Source organism: Phyllostomus hastatus, unplaced genomic scaffold (assembly GCF_019186645.2).
Source record: "Phyllostomus hastatus isolate PE091 unplaced genomic scaffold, TTU_PhHast_1.1 phas_contig_80, whole genome shotgun sequence".
Classification (NCBI taxonomy): domain Eukaryota; kingdom Metazoa; phylum Chordata; class Mammalia; order Chiroptera; family Phyllostomidae; genus Phyllostomus; species Phyllostomus hastatus.
Genome location: NW_025333960.1, coordinates 57,249,340 through 57,271,491, shown reverse-complemented (window position 1 = coordinate 57,271,491; position 22,152 = coordinate 57,249,340). Strand labels below are relative to the sequence as shown.

Genomic DNA, 22,152 nt, shown 5'->3' with positions numbered 1-22,152 from the left:
GACCTGGCCCTGCCCACGGGGGGATCACGTGTCACCCACCCCACTCCCCGACCTGGCGAGGGGCCCTGGGGAGCCGTGTTCTTTGTGGGAAACACCCAAAGGAGCACAGCGACGTTTTACTTCTTCCCACATATTTCGGTGTTCACTCCTCGAGGGTCTCACTCTGAGAGAACGTGACCCGTCAGCCCGAGGGTCCCGGGAAAATGCCAGCAGGATGTCTCCCAGCTGCAGGCGTGGGGGCGGCGTGTTTGGGGCCCGCGAGCCTGGGGACCAGGGCTTGGGAAGGTCGCCAGCAGACATGGCAGGACAACGCGGCCGGGTCCTGCAAACTGGACCCCAGCCTGTGTCTTCAGGTCCTTGTTCCCACACCTGCGCCACCCCCCCCACCCCCACAACCTCCCCCCCTCCAGGGGCCCCTCGGCTCAGGGCTCCTGTGAGCGGGCTCTCCCCGTCCTGTTGCAGAGGCTGGTGGGGCTCGCCACGAGCCCCACGTCCCGCGGAGGCTCCCGTGCTCCTGCTGCAGGGACGGCCGAGCCCCAGCTGTGCCGCCGGTGGTGCGTGTGCACTCGTAGGGGGAGAGGCCTCCGCCTGCCCCCGCTCCGCTGCCGTGCCCCGGGTGTCCGGAGCCCATCCTAGGATGTGGTCTGTGCCTCTGCTGCCCCAACGGCAGACAGCAGAGTCCTGCTGGGGGGCTGGGGGACAGCTCCACCCACGCACGTGAACTGTTACAAAACCAACGGGGGCAGGGTGCTCAGGAGGGCTGGATGCCCGCCTCGAGGGGCCGGGGCCTGCTCTGCAGCTCAGGCTCCTCCTGGCGCCCCCTGGCTGTGCCTGAGCCACCCCCACCCCCCTGGGGACGGAGCTTCTGCAGAGGCAGGAAGAACGGGGGAAGCACACCTGGGGCCAGGCCAGGCCAGGTGCCTGGACACTCACGACACCCACTTGGCCCTGAAGACAGACCGTGGAGCCACCAGGCCGCCTCCTCCCGTGTGAGAAAAGCAGCCCTTTGCTGAGGTCAGGGAACCAGCAGGGTCCCACTCGGCGTCCCGGGGGCTCGATGCCCAGAGACAGGGGCTGCTGGGGAGGAGCAGGGCCCCCTCGGAGCAGGGCCCCCTCGTGGGACAGCAGCTGGGCCACCGTCCCACACACCCTCTGGGACATCACCTGGAGCGGCCGCCCTGTCCGGGCGCATCACAGGCCACGGGGGCTCCCGGCCTCCTGCGCTCTCAACCCACAGCCAGAGCTCCGCAGGGGGACAGAGGAGGGGCCCAGGGGTCCCAGGGCAGCGGGGGGCCCAGACGCCCGGCTGGTGCGCTGTGTGTGCCGGGCCCTGCCCCACAGCTCGCCGGAGGGGGGGCTCCTGTGCCCAGCGCTGCTGCGCCTGCAGGTTCTCCCACCTCGTTTCCACGGATGGAAGGGTCCGCATCGGCAGCGACCCCTCCGCATTCCCGGTGCCTCACCACAGGCTCCGAACCGCCTCTCCAAGTAACAGGGGGACCCACAGCCACGGGCGGCTGAGAACTGACCCCCACAGCGGTCCTTCGCCCGGGGCCTCTGGGCACGGGGCTGCCCTGCAAGCTCCCTGACCGCGGAGGGGCCCACTCGCCACGGCAACGCACCAGACGGAAGAGCGTACAAAAAGGACTTTATTAAACGGAGGAGCCACCGTGCGGGGCGTCGGGTAGCAAATGTACAAAACTTCACGCCGGGTCTGGGGCGCGGGAGCGGATGGCCGGGCCGGGCCCAGTGCCAGGGGCCAGGCACCACGCAGAAACGAGCCCTGAGGGTGGTAGGGGCCGTGGGGCCCCCAGGCCTGGCCACTGGTGGACGCCAGCCTCTCAGAAACCCCTGCACACCCAGGAGCTTCCGAGGGACGACGGAGTACAGGCCGTGGGTTCCTGTCGCGCCTCCGGGTCCCGCCAGGCCCCGCCCACAGCCGGAACCGTCAGCCGTGGCGCTCGCGGCACTCGCGGGAGAGCACCCCCAGCGCCTCCCGGTTCCGCGCAGCCGGGCTCCACGATGAGGTCTTTGGCATGGCCCACGCTTCCTGGTAGTAAAACTTCTCAGAACACCCTAACTTCTGCAAAATACTGTGTTTCTGTGCGTGGAGCTCTGCAAAACAGACACGTCTTTCCGGGGAGGAGGAGACCCCACGAGAGGGCCGGCACGGGAAGGCGAGGTGGGTCCGCGCCAGGCCTCGGGGGTCACACGAGGTCGAGCTCCGCCTCCAGCGCCGCGGCCATCTCGTCCGCCTCCGAGCTGCTGCCCTCCTCGTCCTCGCCGCTGGACGCCCTGCTGGACTCGCTGGCCGCGTCCTCCTCGCTCAGCTTCCGCTTGTGGCCCCTGGAAGAGCAGGACTCGCTGAGACGGCCCGGCGCACGCGCCCCGCGGCCGTCAGCGGGGGCTGGAGGGGGGGGGCGCCGAGGGGAGGGCCGCCCAGGCCCCACCCGGAAGCCACGCTCCCGGCGCGGAGGCTGAGGACGCGGCCGGCCCCCGCCCCTGGGAGAACAGCGGGCAGGGCGGCTCCGGCCCGCGACCCCCCCCCCCCAAACACGGCTCGCGTGCCCTGCGGCGCCCCGCTCACCCCCAGCGCCTGGGGCCGCCCCTGCCCCCGCGGGCCCGCCCTCACCTGGGCCCCCCCTCACCTGGGCCCCCGGCCGTCGGCCCCGCTCCTCTCGCTGGGCGGCCTGGGCGCCAGCGTGGGCCGCCTCGGGGCCGCCGGGGCCGCGGGCTCCCCGGGCGCAGCCCCGCCCTCCTGCTCCTGCTGCTCCTCCTCCGGCTTCTTCTTCTCGCTGTCGCTGTCGTCGCTGCCTTCCCCCAGGATGTCGTCCACCTGTGGGGGCCGAGGGTCAGTGCTTACGCAGCGGCGCCCCGGAGAGCCCGCCCACGTGTCCCCGCAGGCAGGTCCGCGGCGCGGCCCCTCCTGTTACTCTGCAGACACGCCTGCAGCGCAGCCTGTGGGCTGCGCATGGGCTGCGGCTCTATGCTCCCGCGCGGGGCCCAGCGCGGCCAAACCTGGGCACCCAGGATTGCGGCCGGCACTCCGGCCACCCCACGCCAGAGGACTCAGCTGGCGAGGGGACTGCTGCCACTGCCCGTGGGCTCAGGCAGGACGGCTGACCGTAGTGGGGTTTTGCTTTCCCAGGAAGGTAAACAGAAAACGCAGCGACACCCAGCGATCCCGCCTGTCACCACGACGACGGGGCCGGCGAGGGGGTCTCCTCTGGGAGACGAGGCCTGTGCCACCTGGACTGGGCCCGGTTCCCAGCGCGGATCCTGGACCCCTGGAGCTTCGTGGGCGAGAGCGGCGACCTCTGTCCCCGCATGGCTCTGTGGCTCTGGTGGCCCCTGGACAGGGCCGGTCGCCAGGAAGAGCAGGCCGTGGTGACCAGCTGCAGCTCTCGGCCCCCTGCAGCATTCAGGCCCGGGGGGGCCGGGGAGCAGGCCGTGGATGGAGTGGGCGGTCGGTCACCCCTCCACGAGGAGGCCCCCCGGGCCCCGAGTGCTGGGACGTGCCCCCACGCGGGCACTTCAGATGGGAGGGAGCACCCACGCACTGGGCAGCAGTGTCCCCTGCCCCATGGGACGGGAGCTCCTGCACTCGGGGCCCCTGGGGCTCGCCTGGGAACCCTCCCCCATGTGACAGACAGGCGCACATGGGCCGTTCGGCCAATGGGAGAACGAGTGGGGGACATGGGGACCCAGACAACTGCCAGGGCTGAGGCCACAGCCTGGGGCACCTGACATGGGATGGTACCCTCGACTGGGGGTCCAGGCGTCACTGTCCACGGTGCCTGCCGTGGACACCCGCCCTCCGGTCACAGGAGCCCCTCTGAGTGACACAGGACTACACCCACCCACGACGGGCCAGGACAGCCCAGGACCAGCTCTGGTGCAAGGGAGGGCGCCTGGCACCCACTGTGCCCACGCAAGCCCCTCGTGGCGCCGGTCTCCTGTTCCAAACCGACTCACCGCCGACCGCGAGCACCGGCCGGGCCCAGGCGCTCACGCTCACACCCCAACACGCTCTGACCCCCGCTCCCTCCTGGGGAGGGTGAGGGCGGCGCCCACGGTGCCCCCTGCTCACAGCGAGGGGCCCGGCCCTGCCTGGTGTCTGCGCCGGGCGCGTGGCTGTTTCGACTCTAAGACGAGCCCGCCTCCCGCTGGGACGCTGCGTTTTGCCCTGAAACACCTGAGGCCTTGAACTGCGTCACTCGTTTTCCTCAGAGAAGACGGGACTGAACCAGCTGCTGTGGGTCGGACCGGGTCTCACTGTCGGTGTCGGCGTTTGGGCCACGGCCGGCCGGCCAGAGACACCGAGGCCACGGGAGCCGGCCTCCCGCCCGAACCCGCCCCCACTCCCGCTCCCCTGGCAGATGGCGCCCGAGGCCGGCAGCTTCCGGGCTCTTCGCACGAGACGGCCGCTGCGCCGTTCCTGAGAGTCAGTCGTCTGGGGGACTGTTCACCCCACGTCGTTTTACAGGGCGCAGGCGGACAGGCTCCAGTCTTAGAAATCCGAAAGCAGGTGTGCGAAGAGACACAAAACTCACTCTCGCTGAGTCAGCGACTGAAACCCCCCCGAGCTTGGTCACACGTACACTGCCACCACACACGTCTCCAGCGACCCTGTGAGACACGCGACCCCAGAACCAGGGGGACTGACCTGGAGGTGGGCGGAGGGGCTGGACGCTGTCCCCGGGGGGGCGAGACCCGGCACACGGCCCTCGGGCCCCATTCCAGCCCCCGGGGCTGGCGCCCCCTCCCACCTTCCCGCTCTTCCCGCGCTGCACCCTCTCTCACGAGACGGAAGCGTCCGCAGACACGGGGCGACCCAGCTTTCCCAAGGGGTAAGGCGGCGTGCACTGCCTCTGCGCCCCACTCCCAAGTTCCCCGAGCCCTTAGGGCCGCCCCCCACCCCCGGGCGCGGCCCCGCACGCCCCACCCGTCCCGCAGCGTCCCCGCCCAGCCCCCAGCTCAGTCCCACGCCTTGTGCTGGCCTCCGGGCGGCTGGGCTCTGGGCCGGCGAGCGGCTCACCTCTTTGTCCATGCTCTCCAAGTCCTCCTTGCACAGCGTGTACAGCGGCATCGTCTCGGACATGCTGGGCTGCCGCTGCCTCCGACAAGGGCCCGGCCGCGCGGCGTCGGGAGCGCCTGGCGGCTCCTCCCCAAACATCTGCTGCTGGTGCGGCTGGACAGCTCTGCAAGGAGAGTGGAGGGCCCACGTGAGGGAGGTCGCTGGAGGTCCCCGTTCCAGCGCTGACCCAGACTCCTGAGCCGGGGCAGGTGCACACGCACGCACACGCACATACATGCAGTCTGCTCCTCCCCCGGGCTGTGTGGGCCGGGCTGGCGGGGAGCCAGCTCCCACCCCCGCCCTCCCAGGCACCGGTGCGGCTTTACCCATTTCCTGACAAAGGGGAAATGGGAAGAGCAAAGACGGAAAACTTCCCAGAAACCAGCAGAAAGTGTTACTTATCCTCAAAATACGGTCAAACAAGTAGTAAGATAGAAAAAAAGAAAAATACTTCTGTGCTATCCAGGCTGTAAGACAGAACACCCAGAACACCCGAACACGCTGAGGTTCGGGGACGGAACAGCCCCCACCCCCAAAGCGCAGGTGAGGCTGCACGTCCCGGTGCACGTCCGTGGTCGGCTCCTGTGGCCCAGGCCGAGGTGCTCCGCCTGGGGCCGGCACCTCGCTCCCCGCTGAGGGGCCCGAGAGAAGGGGGCCGGCTCCGTCGGTGCAGACAGGCCTCGGGGGGCAGCACCCACTGGAGACGGCGCGCTCCGGGCACGAGGGGAAGGTCTCCTGACCGCAGCCGAGACACACCCAGCGCTGGCCCAGGTCCCCCTGCTCTGACGGTCCCCAAGTCCCAGGGTGTGGGTGGCAGCCCCGGTGGACCACACACAGAGACGGAGACGCAGAGGTGCGAGCCCAGCGGGCGGAGGGTCCGAGGGAGGAAGGGGACAGCCCAGCCCCATCCCCGTCTGCGCGGGAACCTCTGTTCCGCTGAGACTGCGACTGTGCACGGACAAGGGGCGGGTGGGGCAGTCTCGGCCCGCACGGGAGTGACGGGCCTGTGCCTGACACCAGAGCGTGCGGGGAAGGCTGGCAGCAGACCCCACAGCCAGACGAGGTGCCCGCCCGGCGGACTGCGAGGTGAGGCTGGACCCGTGGGGCCGGTGTCCTGGCAGGGGACACCCCGACGCCGGGCAGACGCCGAGCGTCAGAGTTGCTGCTGGGGACACGAGACAGCCCCCACCGGGGCAGCCGGGCAGGTCCTCGCAAGGAGACCACACACACTCCCAGTGCCCGGCGTGGCAGCCACGGCTGGCTGCTCCCCTGGGATGGAGGGTGGCGGTGTCTGCAGCCCCACGCAGGACAGACCCTGGTGTCCATGGTGGCGAGTGGTCACCACAAAGCAAGGCTCAGCAGTGAGGACGGAGACGAGGAGGAAGGGACCTCGGATGCTGGGAGCTGGGGACGGAGACAGGTCTGTGGGTGCCGGGGTGGGTGGGGGAGGGTGGGCGGCCCACGCGCCTGTCCCCATCCTGGCCGGGAGGCCGGGCGGCAGCTGGGGGCAGCCGGGTCTTCCCATGGCCCTTCTCACCACTGCCCGTGAGTCCACAGTCGTCTTAAAATAAAACCTCTAATGAGAAAAAGCGCCCCCTCTGTGTCCCTGAGATAAGACACAGCCCCACCCTCCGGCACGCAGTGGGGGCGGCAGCTCGACTCACGGATTCCCTGGGACTGCCCCCAGACCGTGCAGACGGGGACAGCCCGTGAGAGCACCCCCAGGCCCACTGCTCAGGGCCCTCGGGCATTCCGACTGCACAGTGGGTGCTAAGACAGGCACCCCTCTTTTCTTACAGGACGCGGATACCCCACCAATCTGGAACGCAGCACCCGCCACACGGCACCCAGAGCCCGCGAACTCCAGGAGAATCCGGTTCCCTGGCGGCACCAGGGAGGACGGGCGGCTCCGCGGCAACGCCTACGACCACGTCGGTGCAGTGGCTGACCGCAGGGACCGAGCACTTCCGAGTGCGGAAAAGGAGGACACCTCACCGAAAGCCAGCCCGTGAGGGTCCAGTGCAGCCCGCGGGGCGCCGTCCTCGGAGGCGGAACATCTACTCACGCCCTGAACCCTGAACTTGCCTCGCCCTCGCCCCAGAGCAGGGAGGGGCGGGCCTGCCCAGCCTGGGGCGCCACCTCCTGGCCAGGGCCCCGTCCTGCGTGCAGCAAGGCTGACCCAGAACCCATTTCCGTGCCTGACTTTTAAATACCCCAAACAACTAAGGCAACGTGCCCGTGCTCCTCAGGTTTAACACAAGTCACCTGCTGCGGTTTCCCTTTCAACGACGTGATGCGCAGGTCTGAAACGTAAGCACCGCTCACGCAGGCTGCGCAGCGGCCGTCTGACGGCTGTGGGTTCCAGAAACCACTGTGGAGCTGCAGCCCCCAGGCTGTGCCTCGCTGCCCCCCTCCCACGCCCAGACCCCCCCCCCCCCGACGGGCTCCTGCATGGGACAGAAGCCCTGACCGCGCGGCACCCTGCCCGTCCCTCCCCCCGCAGCGCCGGACCGCAGGGTCTGGGACGGAGCGGCAGCTGCCGGGAACACGCCAGCCCCTCACGCTCAAGGCAGCGAATCACGGCATCGTCCCCTGCTGCAGCAGAAGGCCGGCCACCGGAGCCCCGCCAGTGGCCACTCCGGGCCGGTCCGGGCCATCTTGTTCAAGGGCCGGACTGTGTGAGCCGGACAGAGCAGCACGCAGCGGCCCTTGAACAACACGGGCACGGCCCGTGCACTGGCGTGGGCCACGGGCACACACACTCCCTCCAATCAGCACCTGCAGCTGCTGACCCGCACTGTTCCAGAGGGGACCCCAGCGTCCCCCGCGGGTGCTGGGGTCAGCGTGCGTGCTGGGGAGCCAGGAGCCGTGTGTGGGTCTTCGACTGCACAGGGCAGCCGCCCCGTTCCCTGCGCCCCCCGGTCCCCGGTGCGGGGGCTGCGCTGAGGTTCAGTCCGAGCAGGAGGGCGCTGGGAGCACTGTCGGCCTCACGGCCGCGCCACCGCCCGTCACCCCCGCTGGCCCAGTCCGAGCCCCAGACTCGGTGTGGGCCCCTGGCAGGGCAGAAGACGCGGAGAGGCCGGACGTGGAGGTGGGGGGGCGGCTCCGTGCTGGCCGCCAGGGCTCGCCGCCAGGGCTCGCAGCCAGGCAGCCAAGTCCGATCCAGAACCGGAACTGGGCGCAGCCCCGAGCCCCCCGACCCCCCCAGCTCGCGGGGCAAGCCCAGCGGGACGCACCGGAAGGAGGAGTGCTCCGCGTGGACCTGCAGGGAGCCGGGGGGCCCGGGCCCGGCCGCGCCCTTCCGGATGAGCTTGCCCGTGCTGGCGTCGTAGATGCGCACGTCGGGGCCGGGCTGGGCCCTGGGGTGCACGGGCGTCGGGTGGAACAGGGCAGCCGGGAGCACGCCCTGCCGGTCCGGGAAGGCCGCGGGGCCATCCTCCCTGCGGGCGAGAACGGGCCATGAGACGGGGCTGGGCTGACTGTGGACGTGGGGCCCCGAGCGGGCCGTGAGCTGAGCCCTCGCCCCACCACCGGTCGCCTGGCGCCCGAGTGGGGCAGGACGCGGGCCCCAGCACAGACCGCGCTCGCTGTGGGTCTCTCGCGCCCGCCCCGGGCTTCCCCACTAGCAGCCCACACAGACTCCGACAGAGGATGGGGCGCCCTGCGCAAGCCGCCCTCGGAAACAGAAACACAGAGGGCGCAACGGGCACCCGGGCACCCTCACCACAGCCCGGCCACGCCCCCACCCGACCCTGCAGCGGCCGTGTGGCTCACGTGCCCGCCTGCAGCCGGGGGCCCCCGCCGACAGCCAGCCCCGTGGGCTCGGGAAGCACAGCGCCCTCTCCCCACCGGCGGGACAGCCCCGGCGGGACGCGCCCGTGAGCGGCTCACCTGGGCGCCCTGCCGTAATCCTCGCTCAGCGGGAAGAGCTGCTCCTCCACCTTGTCCCAGCGCTCCAGGCAGCTCCACAGCCAGTCGGGGTTCACCACGTGCAGCCGCCCGCAGGCCTGGGCCTGCCGCACCTTCTCCGTGCCTGCAACGAGGGGCCAGTGGCCCTGCTGCCCAAGGGCCCAGCGCCCGCACGCACCGCCCTCACCCAGGACACCCCCATCCCATGCGTGCAGGGTCCAGGCGGGCAGGCCCGGAACCAGCCCCGTTAGGGTCTCACCGGCAGGCGACCCCCAGGACGACGCGCCTGAGAATTCCGCATGGAGTCGGAGCCCTGCCCCTTCCTGAGAGAGACCACGGAGGCCCACCCCCGCCGCCCCCGGTCCCCCCGGGGGAGGCCCCGCGGCCGGCCGGCACTCACCGGCCCGGGCAGCAATCAGGTGGGTGGCCCTGTCTGGGGCGTCGGGGTCCAGCACCAGCTGGGTGAGGATCCTGGCCCCGAGGGCCGTGGCGTGGTAGTGCTCCCGCGTCTTCTCCACCGGGAAGTTGGTGGGGTGCAGCCCGCTGAATATGATGGCCACGTCCGCCAGCACACGGCTCTTGAGCTCGGGGACGATCTTCCGGATGTCGGGGGCCTCCGGCGTCTCCCCGCGCAGGTAGCGGTCGTACCGGGCGTAGTAGTCGGAGTGCACGCGGGCGAGGATCTCCTCCAGGTGCACCAGGTGGTCGTCCTCGTCCTCGTCCTCGTCCTCCTCCTCCTCCTCCACGCTCTGGTCCAGGGACTCGCCCACCGTGATGCCGGACTGCTCGCTGTTCTGGGACTCCGTCTCCGCCTCCTTCCGGTCCGCCGCGCCGCCCGCCAGCCCGCAGAGGCTGTCCCGCTCGCCCTCCTCCTGCAGGTCCGGGTGCACGCCGGGCGCGGGCTCCCCACAGTGGTTTGCCCCCGCGGGCCGCTCCCCTCCGGGGCCAGCGGGCCCGCCCTGCTGCCCGCCCCGCCCGGCGTCCCGTGCGGGCTCTGGCCGCCTCTGGCTGCCCTTCTCCCCGCTTTCACCGTCAGAGGCGGCTGAGGACGGGCCCTCGGACTCGCCGCTGCCCTCGCTGTCGCTGGACAGGTCGAAGTCCAGGTCGCTGCCCGCCGCGCCCTGGGCGGGCCGCCTCTCCGCCGAGGTCCGACCCTGCTGCTGAGCACACGCTGGGGGCCCCCGGTCGTCGGCCGGGGGGGTGCGGGTGGCAGGCCGGGGGCCCCTCTCCTCCGCGGGGCCGGGCAAGGCCACGTCCCCGTTGAGCTCCCGTGAGGGCTTCCCAAGGCCGTTGCTCTGCTCCAGCCCCGCAGCTGGCCTCCCGTCCTCGGCGTCCTTGACGGGCGGAGTGCGTTCTGCGGCGTCGGCCCCCTTGGGAGGGTGGCTCACTGCACGTGCACACGAGAGAAGAGGGCGCCGTGATTCCCGAGACGGGAAAACGCGGGGTGCGCTGGCTGCACCCCGCTTGCCCGCAGCCCAGACCCCCAGTCCCACCGCAGGGGCTGCGGCAGAAACTGCAGACCCCGAGACCTGACTCAACCCCCGAGCTGCAAAGACGTCCAGGCCAGCACTGCTAACGGAACCCGGAAGTGAAACCAAGCAGCACCCTGCTTTCCAGTCCGACGCGACCCCGCAGCCTCCGTGACCCCGAGACTCGGACAGACCCCGGGACTCAGAGCCGCGCCCTCCCCCCACCGACGGGGACTGTCAGGACACAGGAGCACGCCCCGCTCTGGGGGGGCCCGGAAGGCAGCCGCCCACCTTTCTTCCTCGCCGGAGGCTCCCGGGACCCGGGTGGGGCGTGGATGTCGCCCGTGCCCTGGAAGTAGACGTACTTCTTCACGGTGATCAGGTTGGGGGCGAACTTCCAGACGTCCTCCCGGTCGTCGATGATGCACACCATCGAGTCTCCGCAGGGGAAGAGGTTTCTGCGGGGAACGTGCGTCAGGGCCGCCAGCGCACCTGCAGAGCCACCTCACCCGCCCCGCATCACGACGACCTTGCACACGTGACCAGCACACAGCCGAGCGGCAGCAAACAGGCGCACACCGCCTGGGCCTCTGCCGGGTGGGCACGCCGTCCCCAGAGAAGGCACCGGGCAGGGTGACGGTCTGCCCCACTGCCCTGGGGCTTCTCGCAGGAGGGCTTGTGGGAACGTGACCCAGGCTGCTCACGCTCGCGGCCCCCGAGGCACGCCAGCTCCCCCGATGCCACACCGCCAGGTGTGGCCGAGTGGACAGCCGCCCACGCCCAGAGGCCCACACGGCCACCCCATTTCCCGCGCCCCGCCCTGCTCCCAGTTCCGTCTCCCACGCACCGGCCCCCTGGGCCCCCACCGCCGCCGCCAGGACACACTGGGAGGGTGGGGGGCGGGGGGAGGTGTGCCCAGGGGGCAGCGGCAAAGACAGCAGCAGGCCCGGCAGCAGCAACAGAGAGCTGCTGCCCTGCCGCCCCAGATGCGGCCTCTCCGCGGCCCGAGCAGGGAGCCCGTGGGAGCGTGGCAGCAAGGACGCACCTGAGGTTCCCGGTCTTGGAGAACGGGTCGATGCACTCGTCCCTCGACAGGATCCGGTGGGAGAAGAGCTTCTTCTCGGGGTCCAGGAAACCTGCGAGGAAGAGACCGCCTGTGGTCACGGGCGCCCCAGACGCCGGAGGCCCCACGGCACGGCGAGGAGCTCCCGTTTCTCCACCGTCGGACGGAGCGCCACACCCGGACGCCAGCCTCACCTCCCCTTTCGGGCCAGACCACCACCACCCGCGGCCCGCTCCTCACTCAGCGGGGGTTTGGGGCGCCGTCCCGGAGACACTGGCCCCAACGCGGCTCGGCTGCACACCCCCCCCCCCCCGGGAAGCACGGGCACCCGCCCCAGGCGAGGCACGCTGCCTCGTGTCGGCCCCTGCGCCCCAGGAGGCGGCCCTGCAACCCCAGGCCCAGGGCTCCTGCCCTCACATGCAGCAGGAGCGCAGCCACACGGCCCAGTGCCGGCAGAGACGCCGGTCGAGGCTCAGCCCCCACAGTGCTCACGCCCAGCACGGGCGCCGTCGTCGGCACCTCGAGTGCTAAACGCAGACGGACCGGACGGCGCGGCTCCGCGCCTGCCCCCAGACCCATCACTTACACGGCCTTCAGGTTCGTTCACGCGACAGGTCCCCTTTCCCGGGCCCCGCGGTGCTGACCGACCTGCAAACTGGCCCGCGGCTGCACCCGCCCGACGTGAGCGACAGCAGCCCGTCCCTCTGGCCTGGCCCAGGGGGGCGGCGGGGTGGGGGGGGCCCCACGCGGGGCGGGAGGGGCCGCCCGGGAGGCCAGGGGCCGGAGCCCACCTGCGATGGTGTGCGCGTACAGCCGGCTGCCGAAGGTGAAGACGTGCAGCTCGTACAGCCGGGCGACCTTCTCCAGGAACTCCCGGCAGTGCGGGCGCAGGCGGGTGTGCAGCATGGGCTCGCCCCGGCCCAGCTGGAAGTGCAGGATGCCCTGCGGAGCCGGGGGGGCGTCAGCGGAGGGGCCAGCGAGGACGCCCACAGACCCACAGACCCACGCGCCCACCCCCCCACCCCCCCCCCCGCCCAAACGCCGACGGCAGGGCCCCCGAGGCAGCGCCTGCTCCTGCTCGCCGCCCTGCCGGCGAGCTCGCGCTCCGCAGGGAGTGCGCTCCGACCCTCCCCACCCGCCGGTCGCTATTTTCTCAGGAACGAGACTCTGAACCACAGCTGAGGGAAAAAAGGTAAACGACCTCAGGCTCAGTCAACTCTTCCTGGTCCGGGCTAGTCCAAGTGCTCGTGATGAGGCTCCTCTGTGGGCAGGCTCTGGCGTCTGAGCTCTGTGAGCTCCCCACTCAGCAGTCAGGGAGTCCGTGACCCGCAAACACACCCTCAAAAGCACGAGTTGGGAACTGGGGGCGTCTTCCTGACGCCGCCACCAGTGCCAGGTGCAGGGGCAGCACGTGGGTGGGCACCGGGTGGTGGGCAAAGCCCCGTCCCCGCTGTGCGGGGCCCCTCGGAGGGACAGCCCACGGGCAGGGTGTGGCAGGGGCACGAGGAAGCCACCAGCAGTCGCTGAGGCCCGGCTGTGCCGATGCCGTGCACCTCCGCCTCCTGGACCACCCCGGCCGAGAAACCGGCAAGTCACAGCCTGTTCGAGCTGCCGGACGGACTTCAAAGGCACCGCCCGTCTGCGAGCTGCCGGGCCCCGCCCGCGAGCTGCCGGGCCCCGCCCGTCGGGACGCCTTGCGGCGGCGCTGTCCTGACCGGGCCGTGAGCTCTGCACGAGCAAAAACCCGGCACCGGCAGAGGTCTGCACGTCACTGTCCAGCGGCCACGGGGCTCAAACCACGACGGCCTCGGCGACGCTGCGTCTCCGTGGAGAACGGCCGCAGGAGCCGACACCGGCCTCAAACAGCCGCTCGCAGCTTGGAGACCTTCCGGGAGGTCCGGAAAGTCGCCCTCGCAGCTCCACGCCGTGCACAGATACACACAGGAGGCAGGGGACCCACCCCACGCCTCCAGCCCTGGAGAGCCTGCATAGGGCGTCCAGCCCCCACTGTGGCCAGGTGTCCACCTGTGCTGCCCCCCGACACGGCAGGTGTTCCCCGGGACTGTGAGACCGCCCCCTCCCCTCCCCTCAGGGCCTGCTCCCGAGCCCCCAGCCACCGGCTACCACGGCCTCGCGTGGGCCCGGCACACGGCGGGCTTGGGTGTCGAGGAGCCGGGAGCGCGCCGAGGTGTCTCCTGCCGACCCGAGTGGGGACCCCGGGGAGTGTGGAAGGCCAGGCTCACCTTGTTGGACATCTGCTGGCAGTGCTGCTCGGTGGTGTGGATCAGGGTCTGGTCCAGGTCGACCATGAGCACCAGCTTCCTGTTCCGGTGCAGGCGCTGCTGGTCCTCCCTGCCCAGCTGCTCCGCTTGCTGCGGCGGGAGAGACGTGGCGGCGTGCGCACTCGCAGTGCAAGACAACCCCCGGCTCGCGGGAGGAGGCCGAGCGTGGCCCCTGCGCCCCCCCCACTGGAGCCCGCTGTGCGAGCTCCGCCCACACCCGGCCACCAGGAGACCCCGGCCGTGGAGACACGAGGCGCCAGGGACTCGGGGGCTCTTGGGACACAGGAAAGGAACAGCGGTGGTGAAGTGCCAGCTCCCCACCCGCGCAGACCCCTTCGGTTGAGGCGTGGGGGCCGCCGGCATGCGGACGCACAGGGGCCCCGGGGAGCTCTGTAGCCACTGCACGCTCAGCCCGGGGGGCCAGGCCCCCCAGCCTCAACCGGTCACGTGGCTCATCCCCCCAGCCCTGGGGAGCAGAGGCCAGGGGCCTTCTCGGGGAGGAGACGAGCCCAGCCCTGCCCGCCCCCCCTCCCGCCCCCTGTGGTCACCCCAGGATCCCCGGGCGGCACTCACCTCGGAGCTCACCATCAGCTCCGGGACGCTGTGCACCATGGACACGGTGGCCGTGGACAGCGGCACATGCTGCCTGCCGTTCTTGCTCTGCAGCCTGCGGGAGCGAGGGGGCTGTGAGGCAGCCGCGGCGAGCACACTCCCTCCCGTGGGGCTCGCGGTGCTGCCAGCACCTGCTCCGCGTCCCCACTTGGTGCACACGGGAGACCGGCCACCTGGGACGTCCCAGCTGCCCCGAGTGCTCCCGAACACCAGCCCGGAGCCCGGGCCGGCGGACACCACCCCACGCACAGCGGGGTCAGAAACACACCTGAACCCACCGGCGGCACCCCTCCCTCGACTGCGGGTGCCGGGAGCGCTGAGCCTCCTGTGTGGGGTGTGGGGAGGGCATCTGCCAGCAGCCGCCGGCCCCAGCCTGCCCGTGCCCTCTGCCCCTCTCCTTGGCACCACGCCCCCCCCACCCCGGGACTCGGGTTCTCTCCCGACCAGGACTTACTGAGTCAGGTCTTGGCCACACTCGGCGCACAAGCCCTTCATGACGACTGGGTGGCTGCATCCTTCCACTCGCACCAGGACCGCGCTGGGAACGGGGCGAACACAGCCATCAGGAAGGGCGGCCCTGGAGCTCTGGCGCGCCCCCCCAGAATGCCAAGGGGAGGGGATGCCTGGCCCGCTGCACACCCGGGCGGCAGGTCTCCCCCTCCAGGGCCCAGCTCTCTGGCCATAAAATGAAGGGGAGCTGTCTCCCCGAAACACGACGAGCCACACAGGCAGGCGCAGGACGACGAACGCCCCGCAGGGGCAGGTGGCGAGGGGCGGCGTGGAAACCACCCCACTCCCTCCAGTTCCGGACAAACGGCTCACAGAACCGACAAGGTGCGCACAGATGAGGCGTGGTAACAGCGGCAAGTAATGGACGCCCGCCTCCCCTCCCCCATCCGTCTGTCCGTGGGGCAGAGAGGCGGCCACGCAGCTACGTGTCTGCCGAGACCGCCGTCCCAGCTCCAGCTCCTACGCAGGCAGGCAGGCACGCACGCACGCACGCACGCACACAGGGGTCGCCATTTCCCTCCTGAGTTCACAGCCGGTCCCGGAAGCCGCCAGCCCCAGAGTGCTCTGTCCCCAGCAGGGCGTCCCTCCCCCCTGGCGGACCCCCGCCCCCAAACCGCAGTTAACACCTGAACAGAGAGTGCCCCGATTCCCCGCCCTGAACAGACGACAACAGGGACAGACCAGCCCCGCAGCGGACCCCAGACCGCTCCTCAAAGCGCCCTGCCCCACAGAGCGTGGCCAGACGCCTCTGCCCCAGGTCCCCGCCTGGCCCCTTGGGGTCCCTGAATTTCTTCAGCTCTCGCCACCAGGCCTCCTACCTCTGCTCTCCGCAGCCAGCCTTCAGGCCCCTCTTGGGACGCTGGCCCAGCTGCCCCTCTCTGCCAGGTGGCTCCACAGCTCCCCACACACACCCAGCCACTCGTGGGCACCCCTTCTTCCAGTTACCCGGGCTCAGTGGCCCCGCAGGAGCACCTGCACCCTCTTCTCCAATCCTGCGCCCAGCTCCTGCGCTGAGGACCCGCCCCACCTGCGGCTCTCCCCCGCCCCTTCCCAGACCCCCTTCCAATGCTCTCGCTCTCAATACAGGCGCCCTCCCCACTGTCCCCCCCCGCCCCCCCCCGTCTGACAGTGAGTGGCAGAGTCAGTCACCGGCCGGGTCTCGTCACCCACCTGCCCGGGCTGCGGTGGCCCTCTCTGCACGGAGGAGCAGAGTGGCAGAGTGGACAGCACCTCACCTCAGCGGCCTCCTACACGGAGACACGCCAGGACCATGCTTCCCCTCCGTCAGGCACGGATGGCGGGTTTACAGGCTCCTTGGGCCCCGAGCAAAAGTCAGCTGAGCTCTGACTCCAGAACAGCGATGACAGCATTCCACAGTGTGTCACTTGGACAACAGTGAGCCCCTCCCTCTAAGGAAGCCAGCTCTGTCCCCAGGCCGCACCCCTTGCCCTGTCCCAGTGGGCAGGCGTGGGCGCCTGAGCTGCAGGCGTGGGCACCCAGTGTCATCTCCAAAGGACGAGCAGGGAGAGTGGGCGCAGGGCAAGACTATCAGGACTGGGATGAAGGATGGGCGTGTCCCATCGCTCCCCGGTCCTCAGCTTCTGAGGCGGGTACGGGCTCCGCGGCTGAGAGTCAGTGCAAGCCCCAGGTGGAGGGGAGCACATCACAGGGAGCAGCAGCACCACCAGCGAAGGAGGAAGGACGGGGTGGACAGAAAGAAACCAGCTGCGGGGATGCACTGTGGCCCCCTGGAAAGAAGCTGTACACCAGTCACTCCAAGCAGAGGCGGGAGTGCTCACCTGCCCCGCCTGTTCCTGACAATAAAAACATCGAGGCGTCTCAGGCACACACACCTGTGCGCACTTCAACCCGATCTCAGGAGCACACAAAGTATGCACGGACAGGTTAACTCGCCGCGACAGAGGAAAACAGCCCCTTTACAAGGCTAACACTAAGCCCCGGCGTCTGGGCCCCTCCTAAGACGGTGTACTACCACCCGCGCCCGGCTGTATCCCCTTCCTGAACTACTACGAGAAACAGCGGATTTTACGACCGCGTTCCACAAGGTTTACGAGGATCTGAAGTGCACACCCCCTAGAGTTTATAGCGCGATGACAAGCGTGCAGCACGCTCATGCGTCCTGCGCTCGCTGTCGCCCCGAGTTTTCCTAACTTACAAACGCGGTGTCTTGGAAACAGGTTCCTACTACAAAAAAGAAACGAACACAACCCACCTCAAAAGACACTTGGCAAGCAATGACCGCCGTGCACCCTTAAAAAGGAACGCAAACACGCAGCTGGGCTGGGGAGTCCCACCTAGGAAAGTTCCCCCGGAGCACAGCCCCTAGCCCCTTTCCTGCCTAGTACCGGCCCCTGCCCCTCTGCTGGCCCAGGGTGCCCGTCCGCCCTCCCCCTGCACACACTCACCCGGGAGCGACCACCTGGCCCGGCTGCGCACACAGCTCCCGCACCACTCCGGCGCGCTCCGACCTCAGCCTGCGCTCGGCGCGCACGCAGCTCCCGGAGCCCGCGCGGGCAGGGGCGGGCCCGGCGGGCGGCGCGGAGGAGGCGGCCTCGCACACGGCCAGCACCGAGCCGATGCGCACAGTCGTGCCCGACGCCACCCTCCACTCGAGCAGGCGCAGCGGCCCGGGGCCCGGGCAGCGCACCTCCGCCACGGCCGCCGGCGGGGTACCCTCGGCGGGAACGCGGTCGGCGGGTGGCGCCTCCATCGTGGCCGGCAGGGTCGCTGCGGAGATGCGGCGGGCGGGCGGGCGCTCAGGGTCCGGCGCCCATGGCGGACGAACGGGCGGGCCGGCGACTCCAGCCCAGGCGGCGGCGGTGGCTGCGCTGCGACTCCCAATCCGGCACCGGCTTCCACCCGCCACCCGGGTCCGCGCCGACTTCCGGGACAGCGTGTGACGTCGTTACGCCACGTGCATGCGCTAGGAGGCCCGTGTGTAAACACAAGCCCACGCGGGGCCCGACGGGCGCTGCACCAGCCATAGGTACCAGAAGCATCCTGGATCCAACCCGTGGGGCTGGATCTGGCGGGATAGTGTTACTACGCCGGTTTACTCTGTGAATAACGGTCCCGGCATGCAACGCGGACCGCTGTCCCACTGGTCCCTTTACGCGCTGATACCCGGGGACTTTTTTCCGACCGTGTGTCCCAGCGTGCACCGCGCGCTACCTTACTGCGGTCTCCAGGAGGCGCTGCGAGTCCCGGCATGCAACGCGGGCCGCCGACTACTGTCCTCTCGCCCGCGGAGGTGTGCACCCTGGGAACTACGAGTCCCGGCATGCACCGCCCGCCACCAGACTGCGGACCTCCCTTAGACGCGGCGAGTCCTAGCATGCAACGCGAGCAGCCGACCTACTGACCCCTCCCGCGCTGAGGCGGTTGTCCTAAGAACTACGAGTCCCGGCCTGCAACGCGGGCCGCCGCCCGAACGACCCCTGGAGAGTAAAGCGGTCGTTCTGAGAACTACGAGTCCCGGCATGCAACGCGGGCCTCAGAGTCGCCGTCCCGGCAGTCTGGCGCGCGGTCAGGGGTCAGAGGGCGAGGGGCGCCCCAGGTCGTCTTGTGCATTCTGGCTGCCGTCCGAGCTGTTGTTCCACCCACGTGCCCACGTGCCCCCGTCGGGAGGCCGTGGTGCCGTCACCAGTTCCCAGTACGGAGCGCTTCTGGAAGTCGCGGTGGCGACCGGGAAGGGCATCCCTCACAGCGGGGACCAGACCCCTGCTGTCGAGGCAGCCGGGGGCTGAAGCCCCTGTCCCTGCCGCCGCGGAGGTCGGGGGCCCGACTCGAGCACGTGCAGGCGGGACCCGCGGCGCAGGCTGCGGGGCCAGCGCGCGCCCCGGCCTCGGGCGGGACTAACAACGGTTCCCCGAGGTTGCGCGATCCGCACCGAGCTTGTTCCCTGTCCCCCATGAAGTTAAATTGGGGTCTCCGTGGGGGGTTCGCAGTTGGCTGGAAACGAAACCGTACAAGCAGCGAGCGTGGCTCAGGAGTCGCAGAGCAGGACGAACGCGGGGTTGAAAGGGAGGACGTAGACTGAACTTGGGTGCCGCAGCTGACGCCGCGCTCGGAGTGTGCGGCTGAGATACCCATCCCCGCAGGAGAGGGAGTTTCTCAAATCAGTCATCCAGCTTTCTGCAGTAAGAAGTCAGACAGAGAAGAGCACACGAAACCCCGAGCAGGCAGGCGAGAAATGATTATTAGAGCAGAAACAAACGAAATAGAGCAACAGTGGGGGAACCCTATGAACCCAAAAGTTGATTCTTTGAAAAGATTTCAAAAGTTGACCAGCCCTGGCTGCCGTAGCGCAGTAGATTGAGAACCAAAGTGTCGCAGGTTCGATTCCCAGTCAGAGCACATGCCTGGGTTACAGGTCACTGCCCCCAGCAACCGCACATTAATGTTTCTCTCTCTTTCTCCCTCCCTTCCCTCTCTAAAGATAAATAAATAAAATCTTTTAAAAAAATTGACCAAACTAGCTGATTGACAAGGCAATGAAAAGGAATCACTCCAGTCAGGAGCGGGAGGGAAGACAGCACTGCCGGCCTCACAGGTCTAAAAAGGGTTCTGCAGGAACGACGTGAACGCCCGCACGTCACCGAGTTCAGGGTCAGATAAGTCAGGTGACATAGGTGACCTCCTGGAGGAGCAACAAAAGTGCAGAAACGGGAGAAGGGGGGGCGGGTCTGCAGCCCGTGGCTGGCACTGATCCCACCGTCTGGGCGCTACCAAAGCCTGGCAGACTCTGGCCTTCCGGCGAGGGTTTTCCCCCCACACCTGTCACTCTGCACCCGCGTCCTGGCCCCACCCTGGTGGAGCTCCCTGGGGTGCCCAGGGTCCTCTCTCGAGGCTCCTTCAAGGACCAGGTCCTCAGGTGTGGCCAGGAGTTGAACGAAGCCACCCGTCCCAGCAGCGGCTGTTGCTGATTTTCTTTCCCTGGTTCTCCAAGGAGCACACATGGCTCACTAAGGGAGCGCTGTTTTTCTGGAATTAACACAGCTAACACGTTTGGTGAAAGCACGTATTTTCCATTAAAGTGACTTCGACCCTTGTTTAGAAAACAGCAACACAATTTTCACATTGCTGCCATGCAGGTGTGGTTGGCTGTCCCCAATCCTAACACGCGGTTGTTCCTATGGAAAACCACACCATAGTTGATAAATAACTCAGAATAAACTTGTTTTGTGTACTCACAACTGTAACCCACTTTTGCCTCCCCCGTACTTGGCCCACACGGTGACGTGCGTACCACCTAGTCTGCCTTGCAGAGGTGGTACTCTATTGTTTTTTTCTGGAGCTTGAATCCTTTTCCTGACAAAAGGAGGTGACCTCAGTCCCTCTGATCAGCCCAGGTCAGCCCAGCTGTCACAGAAGCCTGCTTTTCCTGGCTCAGCGGCTCCTGCAAGTTCTCCCGCTGCCGCCCTCCCCAAACAGTTGTATAAGCCTCGAGGGACCATTCTGCAGCGCCCCAGAGAGCCTTCTCGACTTCCCCCGGGCACTGTTCCCGCAGCGAGTCTCGGGACTCACCCCCAGGCTCCCTCCTGCGCAGGCCCGTGAGGCCCAGTGCGGTCCCTGAACCTCCACAAAACGCCTTCAGAACACCTGTCTTCCTTCGGCAGCCACACAGGGCACAGGGCTGATGGCCTCCCCTCGAGTCGGCAACCAGCTCTGCCAGGGCTGTGCTGGAGTCAGGTGTGGCGCCGTCCTCCTGGCTTCCGGCATCTCGAGAGTGAGGCTGCCTGGGCGCTGGGGCAGGCCCTTCCTGCTGGTGGGAAGTTGTTTACCCTCCTCTCCAACGGCAGGGGATGGCGCACCGTCTTGCAAGCCCGGGCACAGCCCCAAGCCCTGCAGGCCTCCCTAGCACCATGCAAATGTCCCGGGAGGAAAGCCTTTGTCTCCGGTCTGTCACAGCCCACAGAGAGGCTTGTCTTCGCCGTGGCCAAGCCCCTGCATCTTTGACAAGCTCAGGCTCAGGCTCTGCCCACACCCACAAAGTGCCTTGGGGAGGGAAAGGCCGCTGATGGCAGGAGACCCAGAGCCAGCTCTTCTCTCTCTGGGGTTTTCTTCCTTTCAGCCCCCTTGTCTCCAGAGCTCGCGGGTGCCCGCTTTCTCCAGTTCTGCTGCAGAGCAGCAGCGAGGCGGCACCTGCCTCTCCACCCCACCGGGAGAAGGAGACCGTGTGTGGGGTTTCGGCACGAGGAGAAGAGAACACAGGCATCGGGGCTGTCGAGATCAAAGTTCTGGGGGTTCCGGTGGCAGAGCCCTGGGCAGCGGAGAGGCTGATGTCTCAGGCACATTGTCAGGACGGCCTCCATGCGCTGCAGACTGGGTGAGCTGGGATTGATGTAGCGTGTGAGGTGCGTTGAGGTCCAAGTGCGGAGGGAGGGAGGGGGAGGGGGAGGGAGGGAGGGGGAGGGGAGGGAAGGGAGGAGGGGAGGGGAGGGGGAGGGAGGGAGGGAGGGAGGGAGGGGGAGGGGAGGGAGGGAGAGGGGGAGGGAGAGGGGGAGGGGAGGGGGAGGAGGGAGGGGGAGGGAGGGAGGGAGGGGGAGGGAGGAGGGAGGGAGAGGGGAGGGAGGGAGGGAGGGGAGAGGGAGGGAGGGGAGGGGAGAGGGGGAGGGAGGGGAGGGAGAGGAGAGAGGAAGCAGGCCGGGCAGAGGGGAGCTGAACTGCAGCGCTGGCTGCCCAGCCGGCCCTGGCACTCGGGCACATGTGGCCCTCCAGCTGCCGACGTGGCCTGTGTGCAGCTCTGCAGATGGGGACGGAGGTGGGGGGCTCCCCCCTCTGTGGCTGCAGCTGGGCAGCAGGGCCTCCCTGCGTGGCCCGTGCTGGCGTGTCCCTGAGGCTTACGGGCGAGGCGTGGCAGTGGCAGCCCTAAGGGTCGAGGGGTCTCGTGTGTCCTTGGGACCAGGAGAGCCCCTGTCAGTGCCTCATCCCCAGCCCCCCGCCCCCCTACACATGGGCTGTGCTCAGGGGGCTTTGTTTCCTGCTCCCCCACACCTGTGGCTGTGTGTGGCTGAGGCTGCATCTCAGCTGGAAAATTAATGCTTGAGTTCTAAATGATTACAATTACTCTTTCTGGGTGTTTTGCATCCAGTGACAAAGACCTTTACAGAGTAATTGCAGTGATCCATCCCCGAGAGCTCCAGGGAGACGCTGCAGCGGGTGCGTGATGGGCCATCAGGGCCTCCGTGCGGCGGCCGGAGCGCTTCAGGG

At 68.9% G+C, this 22,152-nt stretch overlaps 1 protein-coding gene across 2 annotated transcripts; it reads right to left on the bottom strand.

The window, feature by feature from the left end:
• Positions 1 to 1,628: 1,628 nt before the first annotated feature.
• On the bottom strand, positions 1,629 to 20,610 carry CTDP1 (CTD phosphatase subunit 1). 2 transcript variants are annotated; one of them, XM_045850111.1, is made up of 13 exons: positions 20,467 to 20,610; positions 14,864 to 14,947; positions 14,371 to 14,464; positions 13,759 to 13,887; positions 12,307 to 12,457; positions 11,498 to 11,588; positions 10,744 to 10,910; positions 9,384 to 10,370; positions 8,966 to 9,107; positions 8,311 to 8,514; positions 5,036 to 5,198; positions 2,646 to 2,833; positions 1,629 to 2,343 (listed from the first exon to the last, which is right to left on the bottom strand). In XM_045850111.1, exons 2-13 carry the CDS (start codon positions 14,902 to 14,904, stop codon positions 2,205 to 2,207), a joined length of 2,496 nt encoding a protein of 831 aa, XP_045706067.1. In that variant the 5' UTR covers positions 14,905 to 14,947; positions 20,467 to 20,610; the 3' UTR covers positions 1,629 to 2,204. The 2 variants fall into 2 exon arrangements, with proteins under 2 accessions (XP_045706067.1, XP_045706066.1); XM_045850110.1 differs by lacking the exon at positions 20,467 to 20,610 and adding an exon at positions 17,346 to 17,855.
• Positions 20,611 to 22,152: the final 1,542 nt, after the last annotated feature.